This window comes from Podarcis gaigeae (assembly GCF_964106915.1).
Source record: "Podarcis gaigeae genome assembly, chromosome: 1".
NCBI lineage: Eukaryota > Metazoa > Chordata > Lepidosauria > Squamata > Lacertidae > Podarcis > Podarcis gaigeae.
The window spans coordinates 127,919,320-127,943,574 of NC_139678.1; the positions used below are offsets into that span (position 1 = coordinate 127,919,320).

Here is a 24,255-nt window from a genome sequence, read left to right on the forward strand (position 1 = left end):
TCCTTCCAGTAGCACCTTAAAGACCAACTAAGTCAGTTCTTGGTATGAGCTTTCGTGTGCATGCACACTTCTTCAGATACACACAATTTGTGACATAACATGAAATGTTCCTCTTTGAGCCTACTTTGTTTTGTTTTTGCTTTTATGCTTTTTCAGTCAAAAGTAATACAATTGGTTCAAACAGAAATTGTTTTACGCTCCTTAAGAACAGCTTTCCGCATACTGCAATGTGGATTTCTGACAAGCGCCCCCAGAGTTACAGTGGTTGTTGTTATTTATTAAATTTGCATACCGGCCTTCATATGAAGACTGCAGGAAGGTTTGTGACCTAAAAACACAAGGTGAAAACACAAAATACCTGACGACAACAGGGGGCCTGCTTCAAATTTGGAGAGAGTGCAATGGGCACCGTTAACAAAATGGCTGCTATGGCGTCTGTGTGGCGTAACGCCAAATGGCTGCCACATCTAAAAGGATGGAAAAAGATACCGGACCACAAAATGGCTGGGGACGTGCCTCTTTCCGCATGAATGGGGAGAAAAGGCACCTACATCAGACGCCATGCTTGCTTGCAAACAGCAGCTTTTTGCATTTTCCTCTTCAGAACATGGCAGAGGGTGGGTGCCCAGTCTGGGCATCAGTAAAATGATCAGGTGGGGGGGGGGTTCCGTGTCAGCAAGGCTGAGCCGGCGTGGACAGAACTCGAAAGGGAATCGCAAACAGACTCTTGTGCATTTAGGATTTGATTTTTGAAGAGATATTTATGGTGCGTTTCTTTTGGTGTTTCCCGCCACGGTCATAATAATGCGGAAGTGCCTTTTACATGCGGTAAAAACCCTGGAATATGGCAAGGAGGGGTCTCTGTGGAGAGTGCCAGCTGCGTTTTTGCTAATTGAATTGAACGGCAGATGGCTTGGAGTTTTTGGCAGTGCTGGGCAGGAGATATTTCCGGCCAGCAAGGTGGCTTGCATAATAAGTGGATTCTGCCGCAGCGTTCCTAACTGCTCTGCTGGCTTCTAATTTATCTCCCATGATTGAAAAAAACTTTTTCAAAGAGGACCACCTTGTCAAAGTGTGTCTCGGAAACTAAAATGGAGGGGAGGGCTAGAATTGTATGGAAGGCACCATGCTGCAGGAATGATTTAAAAGGGACCCCTGACCATTAGGTCCAGTCGTGGCCGACTCTGGGGTTGCAGCGCTCATCTCGCTTTATTGGCCAAGGGAGCCGGCATACAGCTTCCGGGTCATGTGGCCAGCATGACTAAGCCGCTTCTGGCGAACCAGAGCAGTGCACGGAAACGCCGTTTACCTTCCCGTCGGAGTGGTACCTATTTATCTACTTGCACTTTGCCGTGATTTCAAACTGCTAGGTCGGCAGAAGCAGGGACTGAGTAACGGGAGCTCATCCCGTCGCAGGGATTCGAACCGCCAACCTTATGATCGGCAAGTCCTAGGTTCTGTGGTTTAACCCACAGCGCCACCTGCGTCCCAGCAGGAAAGGTTAGACATCCATAAATCTATTCCAGGGGTAGCTAATGTTTTCCCATCAGCCCTAAACAGCATGGCCTTTGGCATAGGTGTAGCCAGCATTTTTGTTGGGGGCGGGCAGAACTTCAGTTAGCTATGTATTTTTATTGTTTTGTATTGATTGGGGGGGTGGCAGCTGCCCCTCCCTGCCCTCCCCTTGGCTACGCCCATGGCCATTGGAGAGGGATGGTGGGAGTTGTAGTTTAGCAACATATTAAGGGCACCGCGTCGGCCACCGCAATCTGCTGTATGAGGAGCATTGGTAGATACCAACTCTGCCCTGGTATTTTTTTGGCAAGGAAGCGAGAGAAGTAGAAACTGCTCCCCGTTAAATGTTAAATGTTTTGACGGGCCCACACGTCACTGCTCTTTTTGGGGACGCCGCAGGGATTTCTGTTGGATTTTGGATTTTCTCTCCCTCTGCCTAGCGGATCCCTTTGAAACAATGCTGAAGTCCTTGTTGCGGTACCAGTCCGGCCTCGGGGGAGATGCTGGCGAGACCTGCTTGAGGAAGAAGCTCTATGAAAACGGAGTAACCAAGTGTCTACAGAGCAACTTCTCAGCCATTCAGAAGGTGAATCGCCTAGTCTTGGGGGCTCAGTGCGTTGTTTGGTAGGAATGTGGGTGGTCTGAGCAAGCAAGTCCCTTTTGAGGGACCGACAAGGTGGTGGACGTAATGAGATGCCAAGTTATTTGGGTTGTTGTTGTTGTTTAGTCGTTTAGTCATGTCCGACTCTTCGTGACCCCATGGACCAGAGCATGCCAGGCACTCCTGTCTTCCACTGCTTCCCACAGTTTGGTCAAACTCATGTTTGTAGCTTCAAGAACACTGTCCAACCATCTCGTCCTCTGTCGTCCCCTTCTCCTTGTGCCCTCCATCTTTCCCAACATCAGGGTCTTTTCCAGGGAGTCTTCTCTTCTCATGAGTATTGGAGCCTCAGCTTCAGGATCTGTCCTTCCAGTGAGCACTCAGGGCTGATTTCCTTCAGAATGGAGAGGTTTGATCTTCTTGCAGTCCATGGGACTCTCAAGAGTCTCCTCCAGCACCATAATTCAAAAGCATCAATTCTTCGGTGATCAGCCTTCTTTATGGTCCAGCTCTCACTTCCATACATCACTACTGGGAAAACCATAGCTTTGACTATACGGACCTTTGTTGGCAAGGTGATGTCTCTGCTTTTCCTAATATTGCTGTTGCTAAATCTTTCATCATTGGCATGGAGAAATCTGCTTGCTTCCTCCCCAGTTAAATCTTGCCCGTTTACTTCCATCTTACATTCTTTAAACTTTGCAAAGCATTGTCTTGGCCCAGAGTCCCATCTGTGCTCTGAGATGTAGAAGCTCCCAGGTGAGTTGGCATCCACATGGACTTCTTTCTTGGAGGGAGCAGCTTCATACTCTTGTCTTTGGGGACCTGCAGGCCTTTTTTAATGATGCGGGTGGCGCTGTGGGTTAAACCACAGAGCCTAGGACTTGCCAATCAGAAGGTTGGTGGTTCGAATCCCCACGACGGGGTGAGCTCCCGTTGCTCAGTCCCTGCTCCTGCCAACCTAGCAGTTCGAAAGCACGTCAAAGTGCAAGTAGATAAATAGGTACCACTCTGGCGGGAAGGTAAATGGCGTTTCCGTGTACTGCTCTGGTTCGCCATAAGCAGCTTAGTCATGCTGGCGAAATGACCCGGAAGCTGTACGCCGGCTCCCTTGGCCAATAAAGCGAGATGAGCACCACAACCCCAGAGTCGTCTGCAACTGGACCTAATGGTCAGGGGTCCCTTCACCTTTACCTTTATATGATGCAAACTACTAATAATTATAAATAGCAGAATGTGGGCACTCTATATATAGAAATGAGCAAACCAGTGATATTTTAGGGAGCAGGCTAGCAGGCGGGGTCCATTACTTACATCATAGGAGCCTACACAACACAAAACACTGTTCTTGGTTTTTTTTAGAGGAGAAAAACAAGAAAAAAAATATTCTGAATGAAACAGTGGATGTATCATTTTTGTGGTTCATGCTGTGGCCACTGACATGTGATTTGATGGTGAATTTGGGGTGACCCAATGCAAAAATCCTGAGGATCCATGTGGATCCATGCTCTGTAACCACGTTTTTGCACCATTGCAACCCCACGCAACAGTGGGTGTGTGATTTTTTTGGTGCAGGCTGTAGCCATGGACATGCTATGTGATTTGATGGTGAATTTGGGGTGACCCAGTGTAAAAAGCCTGCGGATCTGTGGGCTTTTACCTCCCCCCTCCCAGGCAGCCTCCACTAGCGTTCCTTATCTCTCTTCCGATCCCACCGATCAGCTGTTTCCTTTCAACACTCCCTTCTCTCTTGTTTGCCTTAGTGTCCTTTCCTTAGCTGGAGCAGTATTTTGCTTCTCCTTTTCTTCTAATTTCTCTCCTTATTACTTTAGTCTTCCTGTTTCCCCCCTTTGCAAGTTTGATGTCTTTACCTCCCCACTCCCAGGCAGCCTCCTTTATCTCTAGTGTCCCTTATCTCTCTCCCAGCAAACGACCAGCAGCTTTGTTTCAACACCCACTTCCCTCTTTCAAAAAAAAAAAGCATGATCTGCTTTTTGCCCCTGGGCAATTTGGCTCCAGGGACCACGCATCCACTCCATAAGACGCATAGACATTTCCCCTTACTTTTTAGGAAGAAAAAAGTGTGTCTTATGGAGCGAAAAATACGGTATATTGTGGCATTTTTGTATTGGATCAGATTGTTAGAAGGGGGTGCGATCTTCGTTGTTTCTTCAGCTTGCAAACTGCCTTGCATATCATAATATAGAAAGGCGGTCTAAAAAAATAAAAGCAAAATGAAATATCGATAGCCGTTGGGACAAGACAAATAACAAATGCTTCCTTTACCTTAGTTCGTTCTTGAAGTAACTCAAAGCAATGGGTTTGACACAGGATCTCTCTTCTTTTCTTCAAGCTGTCCGAAGAGCTTCTTGCTAAATGGCTGTCCTTCCCCGAATCTCAACATGTGCCCCTCAGTCAGCACATGCTTGGCTTTTCGATGAAGGCCGTCACTCAAGCCGCAATGGGCGGCAGGTTCGAGGATGACCAGGAAGTGATCCGGTTCCGTAAGAACCACGATGCGGTAAGCGTCTGGAAGGGGAGAGAAAGAAATGTTATTTCTCAAGTTCTTGCTTCTGATTGTCTTGCAATCCCTGCACTTTTTGCTTCCCGGGCACATTTAGCCTAAAACAGTTTAGGCCAGAGTGGATAAAAATTGCTGATTAAAAATAAAATACAAATTGGATTTTAAAAAATTTAAATCGGATTTTTAAAATTTAAATCAGATTTTTAAAATTTAAATCGGATTTAAAAATTTAAATCGGATTTTTAAAATTTAAATCAGATTTTTAAAATAAAATGCTTTTGGAGGAAATATCTTTCTAAAGATAGTTTTCTGTTTAAGTTATGTTATAGTCCAAAGGCTATTCATCAGGAAATAAGGATTTGTTTAAAGTTTTTCATGTGTGCTAAAACTCAGTCTAAGTTCTTTTTTTTTAAAACCACATCATTATATGCTATAATGTTATTGTTTTAGTTAAATAAATAGTTTAAATTGTTATTAAGGAAATGATTGCTTTTCTCCTTCCAATTAAGTACTGCAGGAAAGTTGTCCAAATTAACTTATTAAACCTCACAATAATTTCATAACTATGTATTTCTAATAGCATAACCAAATCAGTATTTTTTTATATAACTGTAAACTTTATTATACTTTATTAAACTTTATTATTATTTATTATTATAACTGAAACTTTATTATTCCAAAAATGAAACCTTCATCTGATTGTAAATATTAAGATGATACCAACAAGAATGAGTCTTTCTGTGAAAAAAAAAGATTTAATTCAAGTCCTACTGACTAATGACTTAAATTGTGATTTAAATTGTGATTTAAATCAAATCCAACCTGGTTTAGGCACAATCTGTCTCGCAGACAGACCGTCTCTGGGAATTATTGGAGCCAGCATAGGCAAACTCGGCCCTCCAGATGTTTTGAGACTACAATTTCCATCATCCCTGACCACTGGTCCTGTTAGTTAGGGATGATGGGAGTTGTAGTCCTAAAACACCTGGAGGGCCGAGTTTGCCTATGCCTATAGTGGAGTGTTTGCTTGGGTTTCCCTTGGCGGGACTTCAGTGGGTCTGGCTGGGAGAATTCCACAGCAATCAGCTTCGTAAATTCGTTCCTCTGTTAGCAAACAGCTCAGAGAATGCCGTGTCACTCTCCAGAGCGGCTCTAACCATTGCTCCTTTCCGGGGAAGTCGCTGGGGTGGAGTTGACTCCAACAAACCTGTGAGAGAGGCTAGGATTCTGGAGATTCTGCATGGGGTGGGTTTTAACTGCCCTCTGGCAAAGGTGGCGATAGGAACCCTAGTCTTCCTCTCTAGTCTGGGGCTGGAATGTGAGTGAATATTGTCCCTGCAGTTGTGCCAGCCTTTAAGGGACTTAGCAGAGGTGTTAAAGAACTGTGGCCCTCCTGTGGAAATGTTTAGGGATGCGGGGGAGGATATATTGTCTAAGATATCCTTTACAAGTTCAACAAAATCGGCAGAGTTAACATTCCCCCTTTTTTAAACACACGCGCAGCAGATAGCTTGCTCAGACTTGTTAGAGTCTCTGTAAATATTTCCTGGTATTTTCCCTGTTCAATCCCTCCTAAAATAGATTCTACACAGTCTTCTGTAAAGTATAAAACGTTTACTCACAAGTAATCATCTGTTCAGACGCGGGTGGCGCTGTGGGTTAAACCACAGAGCCTAGGACTTACCGATCATAAGGTTGGCGGTTCGAATCCCCGTGACGGGGTGAGCTCCCGTTGCTCGGTCCCTGCTGCTGCCAACCTAGCAGTTCGAAAGCACGTCAAAGATAAATAGGTACCGCTCCGGCGGGAAGGTAAACGGCGTTTCTGTGTGCTGTTCTGGTTCGCCAGAACCTGCTGGCCACATGACCCGGAAGTTGTACGCTGGCTCCCTTGGCCAATAAAGAGAGATGAGCACCGCAACCCCAGAGTCGGCCACGACTGGACCTAACAGTCAGGGGTCCCTTTACCTTTACCTTTACTCATCTGTTCACACAAAGGTTCCCAGAAGGCAGACTTTAAAGGTTAGAACATAGTTTAAATGTGGTGACTACCTCCTTATGGGAGTAAGTCCCCCTTTTCTTCTCTTGGCCTGGAGCCAAGGGTGCATCTTAGTAGTGCTGTTGTTAAGATGGCATCGATAGAGACAAGAGAAATAATAATAATAATAATAATAATAATAATAATAATAATAATAATAATTTATTATTTGTATCCCGCCCATCTGGCTGGGTTTCCCCAGCCACTCTGGGCGGCTTCCACAGAGACCAGAAATACACTAATATATCACAGATTAAAAACTTCCCTGAACAGGGCTGCCTTAAGATGTCTTCTAAATGTCAGGTAGTTGTTTATCGCTTTGACATCTGATGGGAGGGCGTTCCACAGGGTGGGCACCACAACCGAGAAGGCCCTCTGCCTGGTTCCCTGTAGCTTTGCTTCTCGCAATGAGGGAACCGCCAGAAGACCCTTGGCGCTGGACCTCAGCGTCCAGGCAGAACGATGGGGGTGGAGACACTCCTTCAGGTATACTGGGCCGAGGTCGTTTAGGGCTTTAAAGGTCAACACCAGCACTCTTAATTGTGCTCGGAAACATACTGGGAGCCAACGTAGGTCTTTCAAGATCGGTGTTATGTGGTCTCGGCGGTCGCCCCCAGTCACCAGTCTAGCTGCTGCATTCTGGATTAGTTGTAGTTTCCGGGTCACCTTCAAAGATGACTTCAAAGATGGTCGCCAGCCTGTGGTTCTGGTTCTTTCCTACTTCAGGAGAGGCCACGCCCATCTCAAGTTACACAGAGGAAGTTTCGTCTCAGTCCTGGAAAGCAGGAAGTTCCGGCTGGAGGACTGAGACAACCTTCATGTCTACTCTAGCAATGTTGTGTTTGACTGCACCTGATTCTTACATCCCACGCCTCCAAGATGCTGTGGGACTCCTACTCTTGTAGCCGGTACGGCCAGTGACCAGGGATTATGAGGGCTGTAGAGTAACAGCGATGAGTTGGCAAAGGTTTTGCCCAACTCTGCTTAGCACAAAGGCAGGGAAGTTCCTGTCTCCCACCTAGGGCTGGATTTAGGTTGGATGAGGCCCTAAGCTACTGAAGGTAATGGGGCCCTTTCTATGTCCAGCTGTCCTTTGTCAACAACAAATCATCACTGTTTTTGTGTTGAATATACACTATATGGTAATTTATGGACCTAATAGGTATCTAAAGCCATTTGCACATAACAAAATATGTATTTTATCAAAGTAATTGTTGAACTGAAATACAATTAAGAAGAAGTATATTAATAGTGAAATACAATAAGGAGTATATTAACAGTGAAATAATTATTAAGCTCTAACTTAAAATGATTTTTTATTCATAGGAAACTTAATAATGCAAACACATAAGCATTTGGCAATAACAAAAGTTCCTTTAGAAACACAATTTACAAAGACTCATAATCTAGTCTCTAGAAACTTGAAATAATAGGTGTAAATGTATGATGCAAACTAAGGGACTCGGGTGGCGCTGTGGGTTAAATCACAGAGCCTAGGACTTGCCGATCAGAAGGTTGGTGGTTTGAATCCCTGTGACAGGGTGAGCTCCCATTGCTTGGTCCCTGCTCCTGCCAACCTAGCAGTTCAAAAGCACACCAGTGCAAGTAGATAAAAAGGTACTGCTCTGGCGGGAAGGTAAATGGCATTTCCGTGTGCTGTTCTAGTTCGCCAGAAGTGGCTTAGTCATGCTGGCCACATGATCCAGAAGCTGTACGCCGGCTCCCTTGGCCAATAAAGCGAGATGAGCGCCGCAACCCCAGAGTCGCCCGTGACTGGACCTAATGGTCAGGGGTCCCTTTACCTTTATATGATGCAAACAACTAATAATTATAAATAGCAGAATGTGGGCACTCTATATATAGAAATGAGCAAACCAGTGATATTTTAGGGAGCAGGCTAGTAGGCGGGGTCCATTACTTACATCATAGGAGCCTACACAACACAAAAACACTGTTCTTGTTTTTTATCTTATATTTTGGAAATGTACATTTAGGTTTTTCCCCCTTTAATTTTTTGGGGGGCTCCAAAGGAGAGGGGCCCTAAGCTATAGCTTGTTCAGCTTATACGTAAATCTGGCACTGCTCCCAGCAGCTGCAAGCTAGAGATGCAGGCTGTGGCGGACCTTTTCTTGGTCTTGCAAGGCTGTGTGACACCAAACTGAGCCCCAGCCTTTGCCTCCAACTCCAGAGGAAAGATGGGGACTGATGTTTTTGACGCCCATGGTGTCCAGAACAGTAGGCATGCATGCAGAGAAGGGGCAGATTTCTGCCCACCTCCAACTTTGACAAAACGAAACTGTGAACCCCTCGTGCAGACATTTGCCCATAGCCACTCGGCCAGCTTCCTAAGCGAGCATGGATTTGGAGATGAGCTTTTTTGCACCCTGGCGTTCTCGTTGCCATGGATCTGATTATGCCTTTTGCTCATAAATAAATATAGTTTCACAGTGGTACCTTGGTTCTCAAACTTAATCCGTTCCAAAACCAAAATGTTCCAAAACCAAGGTGCGCTTTCCCACAGAAAGTAATGCTAAATGGATTAATCCATTCCAGACTTTTAAAAACAACCCCTAAAACAGCAATTTAACATGAATTTTACTATCTAACGAGACCATTGATCCATAAAATGAAAGCAATGAACAGTGTCACACAATCAATCAGGAGCTGAACTGGGTTCCACACAGTCACAAAAACAAAAAAGAGACACAAAAACGCAAAATAAATAACAAAAACAGACAGACCTCAGCGTAACACTCAAAACAGAAGTGTGGCACTCAAATCGGAAGCGTAGCACTCAAAACGGAGCACATTCGGCTTCTGAATAAGATTTGCACACCGGAACACTTACTTCCGGATTTGCAGTGTTTGGGTTCCAAGTTGTTTGAGTCCCAAGGTGTTTGAGAAACAAGAAACCACCGTTGTTGTATGGTAATTTCTGTTGCCATGATGCCAAGTCCTGTATTGCTGAGTTTTGTAGCCGATCATTTGTTGGAAGGAGCACCCTTGCTCTGTTTCAGCAGCACTCTTTTGGATCATTCAGTGTTATTTATCCCGAGGGATGATCTGCCCACTTTCTATTAATGGAGCCTTACCTTCAGCTGTGCCAGTAACTGCTGCGCCAGCCTTCCTCCTTGAAAATACCGCTCTAATGCAGTAGTCGTCAATCTACACCTAAGGCATGTTGGCTTGGATCCTAAGGTCAGTTGACTTAAGGAAGTTCATGGAAGAAAAGTTTCCCACCCAAAGAAGAAGAAGAAGAGTTTGGTTTTGATATCCCGCTTTATCACTACCCGAAGGAGTCTCAAAGCGGCTAACATTCTCCTTTCCCTTCTTCCCCCACAACAAACACTCTGTGAGGTGAGTGGGGCTGAGAGACTTCAAAGAAGTGTGACTAGCCCAAGGTCACCCAGCAGCTGCATGTGGAGGAGCGGGGAAGAGAACCTGGTTGCTCAGATTACGAGTCTACCGCTCTTAACCACTACACCACACTGGAGAAGCGGAGACGCGAACCCAGTTCACCAGATTACGAGTCTACCGCTCTTAACCACTACACCACACTGGAGAAGCGGAGACGCAAACCCGGTTCACCAGATTACGAGTCTACCGCTCTTAACCACTACACCACACTGGAGAAGCGGAGACGCGAACCCAGTTCACCAGATTACGAGTCTACCGCTCTTAACCACTACACCACACTGGAGAAGCGGAGACGCGAACCCGGTTCACCAGATTACGAGTCTACCGCTCTTAACCACTACACCACACTGGCTCTTTTTTTGCAGGTAACCCGCAGTTACCCCCCACCCCAGAAACCATAGCTAAAGGAAATGAGGAGCTCTTGCTGAACCATGTGGTTGGGGAGAAGATGGAAACCTTTTATTCAGTGAAATTCCTTACGTTTTGTTTTAGGCTTCGGGCCAATGAGAGCCAGTCTCTTATTACAATTACAGTGATACCTCGGGTTACAGATGCTTCTGGTTACAGATGCTTCAGGTTACAGGTTCTGCTAACCCAGAAATAGTACCTCGGATTTAGAACTTTGCTTCAGGATGAGAACAGAAATCATGCTCTGGCGGCACGGCGGCAGCTGGAGGCCCCATTAGTTAAAGTGGTGCTTCAGGTTAAGAACAGTTTCAGGTTAAGAACAGACCTCCGGAACGAATTAAGTTCTTAACCAGAGGTACCACTGTATAGAACTAAGGCCCTAATTTTTATTTTTCCGGGGAGACTGATTTAAGACAAGATGCTTAATAAGACTTGGAAAGATAATGCGATTCCTCTGCACTTGTTTCAGATCTGGTCAGAAATTGGAAAGGGTTTCTTGGATGGGTCCCTTGACAGAAGCACGACTCGGAAAAAGCTGTATGAAGACGGTGAGTTTATTCTTGGGGTCTGTGTATTAGCCCTGCCAGGTGTGGATGCGACTATCGCATCCAGGCTGCAAAATCCATTTTCTTTTTGTGTGTGTGGATGAATTAGGTATGCTTGCCTATTTCTTTAAAAAAAAATAAAAAATTATTGATTTTAACATATAAATTCTAAAATGTACCACAAAACCTATCACTTATACAATCTTTTTAGACTTCCATCAGCACCTCTGATGATCCACCGTTTTAACCACTTCTTATGCATTTCTTAACTTCATATTGCCTTTACATCTCTTAACAAATCCTCCTCCCCCTTCTCCATTTTTGCTCACAAAACGTCTTGCAAACCTACAAACGTCGTCTGATCTTCACAAGTACTTTTCAAATAGTCCGTAAATTTGCTCCAGTCTTCCATGAATTTCTGGTCCCGACGGTTTCGAATCTTTCCTGTTAGTTTATCTAGTTCTGCATAGTCCATTAACGTTATCCTCCAGTCTTCAATCGTCGAGGTATGCTTGCCTATTTCACAGGATTTGCCCAGAATGTCTTCAAATCAATAGGCCTTCAAATTAGAATGTCTCCAGACCATTGCCCTGGATTTGGTTCTCTATTAACTGTTTTCACAAGAAAAAAAAACCTCATCCCTGCCACTGCAGAGAAAGGCTTAAAAATGTGAGGTTAAGGGTAGTTTGGTTTTAAGCAGAACTTCCAGGAGCCCAGGAGGTATTGCTCCAGCAATCTACTGTAGTACAGCCTCTGGCAAATTGAATAAGGCAGGACATAAATTTTCAAATACTTTGTGCTGTCCTTTGCAGGCAGCGTGTTGTCCAATGCAGCTATTACATCAGATCGTCTGTCTTACCGAGGTGAACTACACGCTGCTAAGAACATGTGGTTCTTGAACCAGTTCGCTGTCCCAGAATCCCTCTCAAAACAAAAAAAAATCCTTCCAGTAGCACCTTAAAGACCAACTAAGTTAGTTCTTGGTATGAGCTTTCGTGTGCATGCACACTTCTTGTGTATCTGAAGAAGTGTGCATGCACACGAAAGGTCATACCAAGAACTAACTTAGTCGGTCTTTAAGGTGCTACTGGAAGGAATTTTTTTTGTTTTGGCTATGGCAGACCAACACGGCTACCTATCTGTAACCAGAATCCCTCTCTTCATTCATCTCCCCACTCCCCAAATCGATGTGCCCATTAAGCGGATTGCACATAGCCAAAGGCCTTTACACTTTAAAATAAACTGGGCACATTTTGTGCAATACTTTTCGTGTTTGTAGGCAGGGGAGAGACTCTGGTTATTGGTTTAGTCCGAGAGCAGCTAACTGGTGTCCCACAATACAGTCATATCTTGGTTCTCGAATGCCTTGGTACTCCCATGCTTTGGCTCCCAAACGCTGAAAACCCAGAAGTGTTCTGGTTTTCGAACGTTTTTCGGAAGCTGGATGTCCGACGTGGCTTTGGTTTGAGTGCAGGAAGTTCCTGCAGCGAGTCGGAAGCTGCGCCTTGGTTTTCGAACATTTCGGAAGTCGAATGGACTTCCGGAACAGATGACCGTATTTTTCGCTCTATAAGCACACCAGACCACAAGACGCACCTAGTTTTTGGAGGAGGAAAACAAGAAAAAAATATTCTGAATCTCAGAAGCCAGAACAGCAAGGGGGATCTCTGCACAGTGAAAGCAGCAATCCCTCTTGCTGTTCTGGCTTCTGGGATAGCTGCGCAGCCTGCATTCGCTCCATAAGACGCACGCACATTTCCCCTTCCTTTTTAGGAGGGAAAAAGTGAGTCTTATAGAGCAAAAAATATGGTATGTTTGAGAAACAAGGTATGACTGACTGTATGTTGTTGAACCCCAAACTTCTATAAACCCCCGATAGCATGGCCTGCCATCAGGGAGGATGGGAGCGTTAGTCTAGCAACAGGATCCCTGGTAGCTATTATTATTATATTCTCTCTCTCTCTCTCTCTCTCTCTCTCTCTCTCTCACACACACACACACACACACACACACACACACACAGACACACATACATATTTTTCAAAAGGGCCATCTGTAGGCCATTTTCCTCTTTTCTTTCATCGCATCACATACCATAAAATTCATATTTATTTGCCACAGCTTTCCCCATAATTCATAATCAATATAGTGACCCGCGTCTTGTGCCCGCTTAATCATGCTCGCTTTCACAGATTCCTCTTTAGTTTCCCACTCCAACAACAGTTTGTACATTTTTTAGAATACTTTTATATTTGTATCTAATAAGTCTTTGGTAAGCTGAGACTTGAGGGATGCGGGTGGCACTGTGGGTTAAACCACCAAGCCTAGGACTTGCCGATCAAAAGATTGGCGGTTTGAATCCCTATGACAGGGTGAGCTCCCGTTGCTAGGTCCCTGCTCCTGCCCACCTAGCAGTTCGAAAGCAAGTCAAAGTGCAAGTAGATAAATAGGTACTGCTCTGGCGGGAAGGTAAATGGCATTTCCGTGCGCTGCTCTGGTTCACCAGAAGCGGCTTAGTCATGCTGGCTACATGACCCAGAAGCTGTACGCCGGCTCCCTCGGCCAATAAAGCAAGATGAGCGCCGCAACCCCAGTCGGCCATGACTGGACCTAATGGTCAAGGGTCCCTTTCCCTTTCCCTTTAAGCTGAGACTTTTGTTCTGCAAAGAAGAAGAAGAGGAGTTTGGATTTTATATCCCGCTTTATCACTACCCGAAGGAGTCTCAAAGCGGCTCACAATCTCCTTTCCCTTCCTCCCCCACAACAAACACTCTGTGAAGTGAGTGGGGCTGAGAGACTTCAGAGAAGTGTGACTAGCCCAAGGTCACCCAGGAACTGCATGTGGAGGAGCGGGGAAGTGAACCCAGTTCCCCAGATTATGAGTCTATTGCTCTTAACCGCTACACCACACTGGCTCATTCCCGCTCCCCTCCATATGGCTCTGTAGGCTCCCCTTCTAGAAGATGCACCCACTTAATGATGTTTTGGTTTGGAGGCAGTAGGTGCCGTTCCACAGTGAAGAAGGCTTTGGAGAAAGAGATCTGCAGAGCTGCTTTCAAGCCGCTGATTTACTCTACAGCGGCTGCGGGAACCGTTGGTCCTTAGAATGCTCCTGAGCTCCAACTCCCATCAGCACCAGGGAATGGCCAGGAATGATGGGAGTTGTCCTTCTTCAACATCTGGAGGTCCAAAGGTTCCCCACGCCTGATCTGTAATTCATGAAGCAGCCCTCACAAGGGAGCGGACTGCAAGCCGCTTGGCAGGGTGGTGTCAATGGATCTCTGAGACAATGTCCTGTGCCGGCTAATGAAAGAACCGTTTTGTTTTCCTGTGCCTGAAGCTCTGGTGGATATGGAGTTGGTCTTGAAGAAAGTCATAAAAGAGCGACAGGGGAAGAATCTCAGCCGAGACATCTTCATAGACTCTTTACTGCAGGGGAAGCTGAGCGACAAGCAGGTATCTACATCTGTGCTGTAATTAACCATTAATGGAAGTCCCGCTAGACCCGCTGGTAATTGCATTCTGCTGGGCTTGATTAATTTAATTGCCTGCATTGTTTCTCCCGATTTTAATCTTCATCCGAGAGAGGAAGAGAGAGGGGCGGGGGAGGGTTTTCTCCTTTTGCAACCTTGAAGCTTTAAATACCGTATTTTTCGCTCTATAAGATGCACTTTTCCCCCTCCAGAAATTAAGGGGAAATGTGTGTTCATCCTATGGAGTGAATGCAGGCTCCTTGGCTTCAGCGATAGCAACACGAAGCCTCCGAAGTGCAGAGGGAGCACTCCCTCCGCGCTCCGGAGGCTTCACGTTGCTTTCGCTGCACCAATCAGAAGCTGCGCCTTGGTTTTTGAACATTTTGGAAGTCAAATGGACTTCCGGAACTGATTAAGGTTGGCGCTTTTGTTTTTGCTATTTATTTTGTGTTTTTGAGGCTTTTCCGGTTAATTTGTTTTTGTGACTGTGTGGAACCCAGTTCAGCTACTGACTGATTGATTGTGTGACCGCGGAAATGGATAAAAGCCCCCCCCATCCAAACAATGACTATCATCACTGCAGGTAAGGGGAAAAAATTAATTTTTATCATCTACAATACTGTCTTATTTATTTTATAGTACAGTACATTGATTATTGCTTTCATTTTATGGATCAATTATTTTGTTAGATAGTAAAATTAATGTTAAATTCATGTTAAATTGCTGTTTTAGGGGCTGTTTTTAAAAGTCTGGAACGGATTAATCCATTTTGAATTACTTTCTATGGGAAAGCGCGCCTTGGTTTTGGAACGGACTTCTGGAATGGATTAAGTTTGAGAACCAAGGTACCACTGTACCAGCGATGGTGCTCAACTGCTGTGGTGGTCAAATGGCTAATGAGCTGCTCTTTAGAGGGGGAAATGAAGAAAAAAAATCTTTTTTCCCCCCCAGCCCCAAAGAGCAGCGTACAGGCTACGCGCAACCCCTCCAGCAGGGAGAGGCTGCGCGCGGCTATCCCTGAAGCCTTCGGAGCGCAGCGCAAGTTCCTGCGGTGTTCTGGAGGCTTCAGGTTCCTTTCACTGAAGCCAGGAGAGTCTTGCATCCTATGGAGCAAAAAATACGGTATATAGATTTCTATTTGATTGCTCTCTTTGCTTTCGTCCCGAGAGAAGCGTTTGAAGCAGCTATTTCTGCTGCTCCATGCAGCACTGACCTTTGTGGGGGAGCGGCTAGCCCGCGGTTTGCAAGGCATGCTGGTCCAAGTCTTTCAGGTTCCATGTTTGAACCTCAGGCCGCCATTTTGGAGTCCTTGAGCAGCAGGCATTTAAAGGCCGCTGCTATGACGCGTCCTCCTGAATGAGTCAGAAGCACCTTCTGTTCCAAGCGTGACTTCCTCCCTGGAGGGAACCGGCAACTCAAGTCGAGTGAGCATGTTCCTTGGCAAGGTCATTTCTCGTCCAAAGGGAGAGAGACCTTTTGGGCATCAGTCTTGGAGCTTTAACAAGGCATACATTCATGACACCAACTTGAGTGGCCCAGAGTTGGGAAGCAGGAGATGGCAGTTCAAACCCCACTCAGGGGGAAGGGGGCAGGATTGGGGCCCCCTTGCCAGTTTGCATGGCGAGTTTGAAAAGCCACTCATGTCGGGAGCAAAAGAGAGGGTGACCCTGTGACACTCGATCCACAGAGCAGCTCATTAGCCATTTGACCACCACAGCAGTTGAGCACCATCGCTGGTACAGTGGTACCTTGGTTCTCAAACTTAATCCATTCCAGAAGTCCGTTCCAAAACCAAGGCGCACTTTCCCATAGAAAGTAATGCAAAATGGATTAATCCGTTCCAGACTTTTAAAAACAGCCCCTAAAACAGCAATTTAACATGAATTTAACATTAATTTTACTATCTAACAAAATAATTGATCCATAAAATGAAAGCAATAATCAATGTACTGTACTATAAAATAAATAAGACAGTATTGTAGATGATAAAAATTAATTTTTTCCCCTTACCTGCAGTGATGATAGTCATTGTTTGGATGGGGGGGCTTTTATCCATTTCCGCGGTCACACAATCAATCAGTCAGTAGCTGAACTGGGTTCCACACAGTCACAAAAACAAATTAACCGGAAAAGCCTCAAAAACACAAAATAAATAGCAAAAACAAAAGCGCCAACCTTAATCAGTTCCGGAAGTCCATTTGACTTCTGAAATGTTCAAAAACCAAGGCACAGCTTCTGATTGGTGCAGGCGCCCCGGAAACAATAGCAGACAGCCGCATTGGACATTCAGCTTCTGAAAAACGTTCAAAAACCAGAACACTTACTTCTAGGTTTTCAGCGTTTGAGAACCAGGGTACCACTGTACACCCTATTGAACAGAGTGGTGGACAAATATGAGGGCTCTTTGTGTATCTGTGTAGGTTTTTGAATCTTTGCGTGACGTTGCACATTTTTTCTACTCAGAACATCTGTAAAGGGGCTATGGAAGATAAGTCATTCCTTCTGTTCCCAAGTTTTTCCTACTATATCTGTAATTAGCAAGTATAGAATTAATTCCAGGTCCTAATATTGTTATTTTTTTTACATATTCTAAACAAACTTCTTATTTAGACTATTAGTAACTAGAGCAATTACTCAGATCCTGCTATTTTATTATTTGTCCCCTCAGCCAAGATTTTGGATGGGATAGTGACAATTTTTACCATGTACTGATTCGGTCTCCCTGAACCAGACTTTGTTTCCTAGATTTTGGAAGACACAATGATATTCTCGCTGGCAGGGTCCATAATCACAGCTAAGTGTAAGTACACAAAACGGAACCTAAAGCGTTGTGCAACTGACGGGCGTAGGCTTGTGCCTGTGAAAACTCAAGACACAATAGATTTTAGTCTTCAAGGTCCTAGGCCAATGGAAATATAGAAAGTTGCCCATAGGACCAAGGCTAGTCATAGGTGAGCAACGGCAAAGAGTGTATTATGTTGGGACTCTGAAGTGAGACCTACGTAGCAGAAGTTGCGCCTAGTTCCATTTTCCACACAGAGGCAGCTTGAAGTCCAAAATAGTTTACTGGGGCAGAAGATAAGGCTTCAGTAAAACAGTTCCAGACGTTGATATAGGCATACAGCTTGTCGGCTTTGCAGATACAGATATATACAAATATTTCTGTTGATGCAGCAATTCAAGACTTAACACAGACTCCGACTCCCAGACAAACCCACTGATTGACCAATGAACTGACATGCCTTAATCAACTGGCTTGGCTGACCCTACACCTGTGGGCTTATCCTATACATGGGGTGATTTGTGCCCAAGAAGGAAATTAAACCCTTCCTCCATGTCCAGTTCTTGCAACATACGATGGTTGGTGAATTAGGACTAGGAAGTCTTGGGTTCAAATCACTGCTCAGCCATGAAGCTTAATATTGCCAACTGCCCTGTAATCCTTGCATGAAGGATGGTACAGAAATTTAATTAATTACAATGGATGACCTTGGGTCATTGCCTTTCCAGGCTAACCTACCTTGTAGAGTAGTCCCAAAGATAAAATGGGAAATTCCCACATACTGAGCCCTGATGAAGGACAGAATATTATTTTGATCATTATATCAGAATCAGAATTGATGCTTTTGAATTATGGTGCTGGAGGAGACTCTTGAGGGTCCCATGGACTGCAAGAAGATCAAACCTATTCATTCTTAAGGAAATCAGCCCTGAGTGCTCACTGGAAGGACAGATTCTGAAGCTGAGACTCCAATACTTTGGCCACCTCATGAGAAGAGAAGAGTCCCTGGAAAAGACCCTGATGTTGGGAAAGATTGGGGGCACAAGGAGAAGGGGACGACAGAGGACGAGATGGTTGGACACTGTTCTCGAAGCTACCAGCATGAGTTTGACCAAACTGTGGGAGGCAGTGGAAGACGGAAGTGCCTGGCATGCTCTGGTCCATGGGGTCACGAAGAGTCGGACACGACTAAACAACAACAATCAGAATCAGGTTTCACTTGATTGGGGTGGCTTGAGTAGGGGTGAGATTGGTCCCCATCCATCACATGAAGCCATTTTCTCCAAACCACAGCCAACTGCCCCATACCCGATGCCGTACATGCCATTGGGCATGGCGCAGGTAGAGACGTGACTGCAGTTGCATGATCATGTGCCTTAAAAGTACGCTTTTTGTTGCGTGCCGGCGAGAGAGGCTTGCTATCACAGACTGTCAGCAGATCAGTGGTAAGAGCAAGCCAGCTGGGATAATGGAGCTCTCGGTAGTGCTGAAGGAATGGGTTTCCCAAATCTAAAGCCTGGTTGTGCAATCAGTCTGAAACGGGCCCCAAAATCCCCATTTTTCCTTCTCCAAGGGTCCATTAGCTAAAAACCATTAACTTGAGCACTTGAGCCAATGTATAACAGGAACCCAGCTGTATAAACAAAGCCCTCTCCTTTATCAGTCCGTGATGCTTAATGGATGGCCTTGTCAGTTCCGAAGTGGAGATGGGACGGCAGAGCTGGGGTTTATCTTATCTTGTAGGTTCTAAATATCCTGACACACTGACGCACAAACTCTGCAAGACAGGATCTGTCAGCCCACGGCTGGAGATAGAGATGGTGTCAAGGGAAACTCCTATAGCTGAGTGACCCTCTTAACCCCAAGATAAGAGTACAGGAACAGGAACATCTGTTCATGTTCATGGATGTCAACTTACGTGTATGAACGTACGAGGCTGGATTCCTGGGGGGGAGAGGGTGCCTGGAGGATATATATACTGTGTGAAATTTCTATTTCTTCGGACTTGCTGTGAACTGACCACGCAAGTGCCTTTCTGCTACTCCGGAGAGCAGAAATCAAGAACTCTTTCTCTGAATCAACCTCGGTGTCTTTTGACTCCTTCCTCCCTCTCTGGGAGCAACGCTCACCCTACCAATCGGTAAAGTCTAAGAAGGCTGCAGTGCAGCTGACCCCTACCCTAAATGGAGCATGGGGAAACTTCTACAGGCTTGAAGTTTCAGATAGGTGGGAACATTAAGCCTCACTTGGCTTAGTCCCCCCCCCCCCCCCCGCGCGCGGTTTGCCATGCTGCAAAGGAAAAATTGGTTGCCTGACACCATAGCAATGTCAGTTGATTGACAGGTAGGTAGTCTCCCACCTGCCTGTCGAAATGGCCAGCCCGTGGGAATGATCCATATCCCTGTTCTAGAGATTTCCAACTCCTTCAAAAGCTATTCTAGCATAGGGGCTATGAGCTAGAAGTCTATCATCTAAATCTGGGCTCTGCTTTAAACTCACTGGATAGCTTTCAGCAAGCTACTCTCTTCCCAGCCTCCACCTGCAATGTGGGAATAACAATAATAATTGTCTACTTTACAGGGTGGTTATAGCGCTGGCTGAATCTTACATGTGGCGCACTTAGGAGAAAGCACTTCATAATTGCTAAGTAGCAGCCTTATTCAAAAGAACTCTTTAGCCTTTTGAAATGTCCTTCTGGTTTTTGCAAGCATATATTTTCATTTCCCCAGAATAGCTGTTTCCTCTTTGTGGGTAGCACTGCTTCGTATGATCTGATCTTTACATTCTGCGGTTTTGCTTTTTTTTTTAGCTACTGTACAGGAACTGTAAATCGAAAGGAAGAAATTGCTGACTTAACGTATCCTCTCATCTTTTTCTTTTTTTATAACAGTGTGCACTTGGGCACTTTATTTCTTGACTACCTCAAAAGAAATTCAGGAGAAGCTTTACAAGGAGATGGACCAAGTTCTTGGAAAAGGTCCAGTTACACCTGTGAAAATTGAGCAACTCAGGTATTCACTTGGTTGTGTGTGTGTTTTAGGGCTGTGCTTGGGACTCAACAGCTACAAATCTCCTGATAACCTAACCAGTTTTGAGAGCACACCCCTGGACCTCTTCCACGCTGTTGCGATTTGGCATGTAGGAATCTCACGCAGGCAAATTCAGCTTGTGCAATTAAAGACGAATTGGCGCTTGTGTGCAGCAGCATAGCTGTCAACCGTCCCTTATTTGGCAGGAAAGTCCCTTATCCCAGCGCCGTTTCCTGCTGCTGTCCCGGATTGATGATATCCTGTAAATTTCCCGGGTTTCAAAGGAAGCAGCTCCTCTCCCTCCCTCCCTGCTGGCCAGGGAGGAGGAAGGCTCCAACTGTGTTGCTTGACTGCGTTGCTCACCCAATAAGGAGTCTAAGAACAACTGGGAGGTGGAGCTTGCATGCCTTGTGCCGATCAAATCGGCCGCGTTGCCTAGGGACTCGCCTTTGCTCAGCGCTTCCCAGCGGAGAGGTGACGGTGGTTTTCCTTGCTGCATCCCCTTTGCTGGGTTGCTGCGCTCTGGGAACCACCGCTTGAGGCTTCGTTTGGCTGCTGGCTGGGCTTTCTGCCTTTGGCTCGGAGGGGCTCAGAATCAGATGGATGTGCTCGGAATCAGATGGATACGCCATCAACGGCCCACTCACCCTTGCTGGAGAAAAGGCCTGTCTAGAGTGGGGGCACATGGTGGAGGAAAAGGAAAGGAGCTGGTTGAGTACAATGGCAGGCGGCGATGTCGTAGGAGGTGGCATTTTGGATTAGTTTTGGAGGCTCCTTCGATTGACTGTTATGGGGGAAAGGAAAGGAGCTGATTGACTAAAATCCCTCATTTTGGCTGCTGGTCCCTTATTTTCAAATCTGTAAGTTGACAGCTATGTGCAGCATACCTACTTCCAAGTAAACATCTGACTTCTTGCAGTAAGGAAAGTGATAGGCAAAGTCCCGGGCGAATTTGGATTGCAGTTGGCTTGATGCAATGTCATCCTATAGCCTCTCTGCAAACAAATCTGAATGGAGGCCTTACAACCTCCCCACGAGTTTTATTCAAACAAATCAGGATGAATGCTCAAGAAGCCGGTCATCCAGACTGACCTTGCACTCCTCCTGTTACTCTCCCTTACACCAGTTTCCCTCCTCCTTTCTATGTTTTGTTTAAGTCTAGATACAATAATAATAATAATAATAAATTATTATTTATACTCCGCCCATCTGGTTGGGCTTCCCCAGCCACTCTGGGTGGCTTTCAAAAAAATAGTAAAATACTGTAATACATGAAACATTAAAAGCTTCCCTAAACAGGGCTGCCTTCAGATGTCTTCTAAAAGCCTGGTAGTTGTTGTTCTATTTGACGTCTGGTGGGAGGGCGTTCCACAGGGCAGGTCCCACCACCGAGGAGGCCCTCTGCCTGGTTCCCTGTAACCTCACTTCTCTCAGTGAGGGAACCGCCAGAAGGCCCTGGGTGCTGGACCTCAGTGTCCGGGTAGAACATTGGGGGTGGAGACGCTCCTTCAGATATACTGGACCGAGACCATATAACCATGGTCAACACAAACCAGAACTGAAGTGGGTTTGCAAACCCTGGTTACGAGGCAATCTTGTAACATTAGGCCCTGATTTTTAAGCAAATCCATGGACCAGAGGTGGAACTGAAAGACTCAGGAGGCATGGAGTACGTGAGCCCCACATCAGAATCTGTGCTTGGTTAGCAATTTGGGAATGTTTTGCGCCTGCGTTCTGGCCAGTCGAAATGCAATTTGTACGCTAATGGATTGATCCTGCTACAAGTTGCGCTGTAACTTAACGTGAAGCCCTCGGTTTTGATTCTTGCCCTTACAGAATCTAAGAAGTCTGCCTCAGGAGTCTGAAGAAGTGTGTCCGATGGGGTTTTCATTGTTGTTGCCGCCTTTTTCTTGCTTCAAGCAAAAGGCTTGCAATGGGTTTCTCTGTTTGCAGATATTGCCGGCAGGTTCTGTGTGAGACGGTGAGGACATCAAAACTGACACCAATTGCGGCTCGGCTGCAAGAGCTGGAGGGCAGCATTGACCAGCATATTATTCCCAAAGAGGTAGGACTGGAAGCCGGCGCTCATAGCCTCCCTTTCCTTTAATCAGAGAAAAGTCATTGTTAAAGGTTGGAAACCTCTCAGAGACGTTTTGCATGAAAAAGAAATAATGATATTTAGATTTGAGGACTGAAAATAATGTTTGCTCATAGAAAGTGGATTTGTTGGGTATTATATTGGATTAGGGATGCGGGTGGCGCTGTGGGTTAAACCACAGAACCTAGGACTTGCCGATCAGAAGGTCGGCGGTTCGAATCCCCATGACGGGGTGAGCCCCTGTTGCTCGGTCCCTGCTCCTGCCAACCTAGCAGTTTGAAAGCACATTTAAGCGCAAGTAGATAAATAGGTAACGTTTCCGTGCTCTGCTCTGGTTCGCCAGAAGCGGCTTAGTCATGCTGGCCACACGACCCGGAAGCTGAACGCCGGCTCCCTTGGCCAATAAAGCGAGATGAGCACCGCAACCCCAGAGTCGGCCACGACTGGACCTAATGGTCAAGGGTCCCTTTACCTTTACCTTTATATTTGATTGGATGAAGCGGATATTGTTTTTATACAGCAGACATAGGGAGAATCAGAAGTTCTTTACTTTCTGAATCTTATTTTTTGCCTCTTTCTTTCTTTCTTTCTTTCTCTATTTCTCTCCCCCCCCCCCTCCTTTTATGTTTTTATTGCAGCTAGATCAAAGTCTTAGTTTGGTTCAAAAAAGGGGAAAGATACTAAGTTTTGTATTTTTCCTCTATAAGCCTTACCTAAATTTATTTATTTTTTAAAGTTTTTTTTTAAAGTCTCCCTTTCCTATGGATGAAAGCTAATATTTTGTTTTTACTATAGGAATGCTTAGGTAGAGGTTTATGCATAAGGTTAAGAAACCAGGGCGTTCTTTTTCCAGTAAGCCAGGCTATGAGATCATTGAGACTTTTGCCCACGTCTGAAGACCCTTCCTGTAAACCATTATTTAAAGGGAAATCTCCTAAGTAACCTTGATTTCCTGTATCACCCAAGCTATGATTACTGGCTTCATTTAAATCAGGGGGAGGCAACCTAAGGCCCGGGGGCCGGATGCGGCCCAATCGCCTTCTCATTCTGGTCCGCGGACAGCCCGGGAATCTGCGTGTTTTTACATGAGCAGAATGTGTCCTTTTATTTAAAATGCATCTCTGGGTTATTTGTGGGGCATAGGAATTTGTTCACTCCCCCCCCCCCAAAAAAATATAGTCCGGCCCACCACAGGAAATGAGGGACTGTGGACCAGCCCACGGCTGAAAAAGGGTGCTGACCCCTGATTTAAATGTTACATTCACATCCTCCCTCATCCTGACCCCCTCCCCTAAGCTGTGCTTGCTTAGAGCCAAATCCCACTTTTCTCTAGGCAAGCGTGCTCAGGATTGCATCCTGATGTCTGCTGTAGCAGAGAGCTTTAAAGCATTCCTCGCAACCGGAGGGAAGGCTCAAATGAGCCAATCTAAAAGACAAACTAGAATAAGACGTCTTCCATCAGTCTTGTTTTAATCAACTTGCCTAGAAGTTTCTATCTTAATTTCCATCCGTAAAACAAAATGAAGCCTCCAGGGCCTGGGTTTTTTTTGGTGTTTTGCATTCCTTCATTTGAAATACATTCCACCCCCCCACCCCCACCCCAATAATAGCAGTGTCTTATTACTGGCCTCCGAGCAGATGTCTGCTTTCGCTAGCAAAATACCCCCCCCCAACCCCAACCCCCCACTCCTTTCAAATTTAACAACTGGAAATTAGATTGGTTCACTTCAAATTCATTCTGCAAGGTGGCTGGGTTTTGCATGAATAAAGCTCATTCAGTTTCCATCCTGTACCACTTTGCTGGGAAGAAAGGCCTGTTGAGAGGTAC

At 45.5% G+C, this 24,255-nt stretch overlaps 1 protein-coding gene and 1 long non-coding RNA gene across 2 annotated transcripts in view; both read left to right on the forward strand.

Moving 5' to 3' along the window:
- CYP20A1 (cytochrome P450 family 20 subfamily A member 1) overlaps positions 1-24,255 on the forward strand; it is a 40,616-nt gene that overhangs the window by 7,164 nt on the left and 9,197 nt on the right. Inside the window, exons 4-10 of the mRNA XM_083711587.1 lie at positions 1,956-2,101; positions 4,470-4,637; positions 10,970-11,048; positions 14,386-14,501; positions 17,264-17,318; positions 20,191-20,311; positions 22,283-22,394. Of these exons, the coding sequence (XP_083567713.1) occupies positions 1,956-2,101; positions 4,470-4,637; positions 10,970-11,048; positions 14,386-14,501; positions 17,264-17,318; positions 20,191-20,311; positions 22,283-22,394 (797 nt within the window). The remainder of the gene's footprint in view (positions 1-1,955; positions 2,102-4,469; positions 4,638-10,969; positions 11,049-14,385; positions 14,502-17,263; positions 17,319-20,190; positions 20,312-22,282; positions 22,395-24,255) is intronic.
- On the forward strand, positions 11,051-12,417 carry LOC310833836. The gene is made up of 3 exons (XR_014558957.1): positions 11,051-11,154; positions 11,552-11,955; positions 12,195-12,417. It is a non-coding gene; the product is annotated as an uncharacterized lncRNA (long non-coding RNA).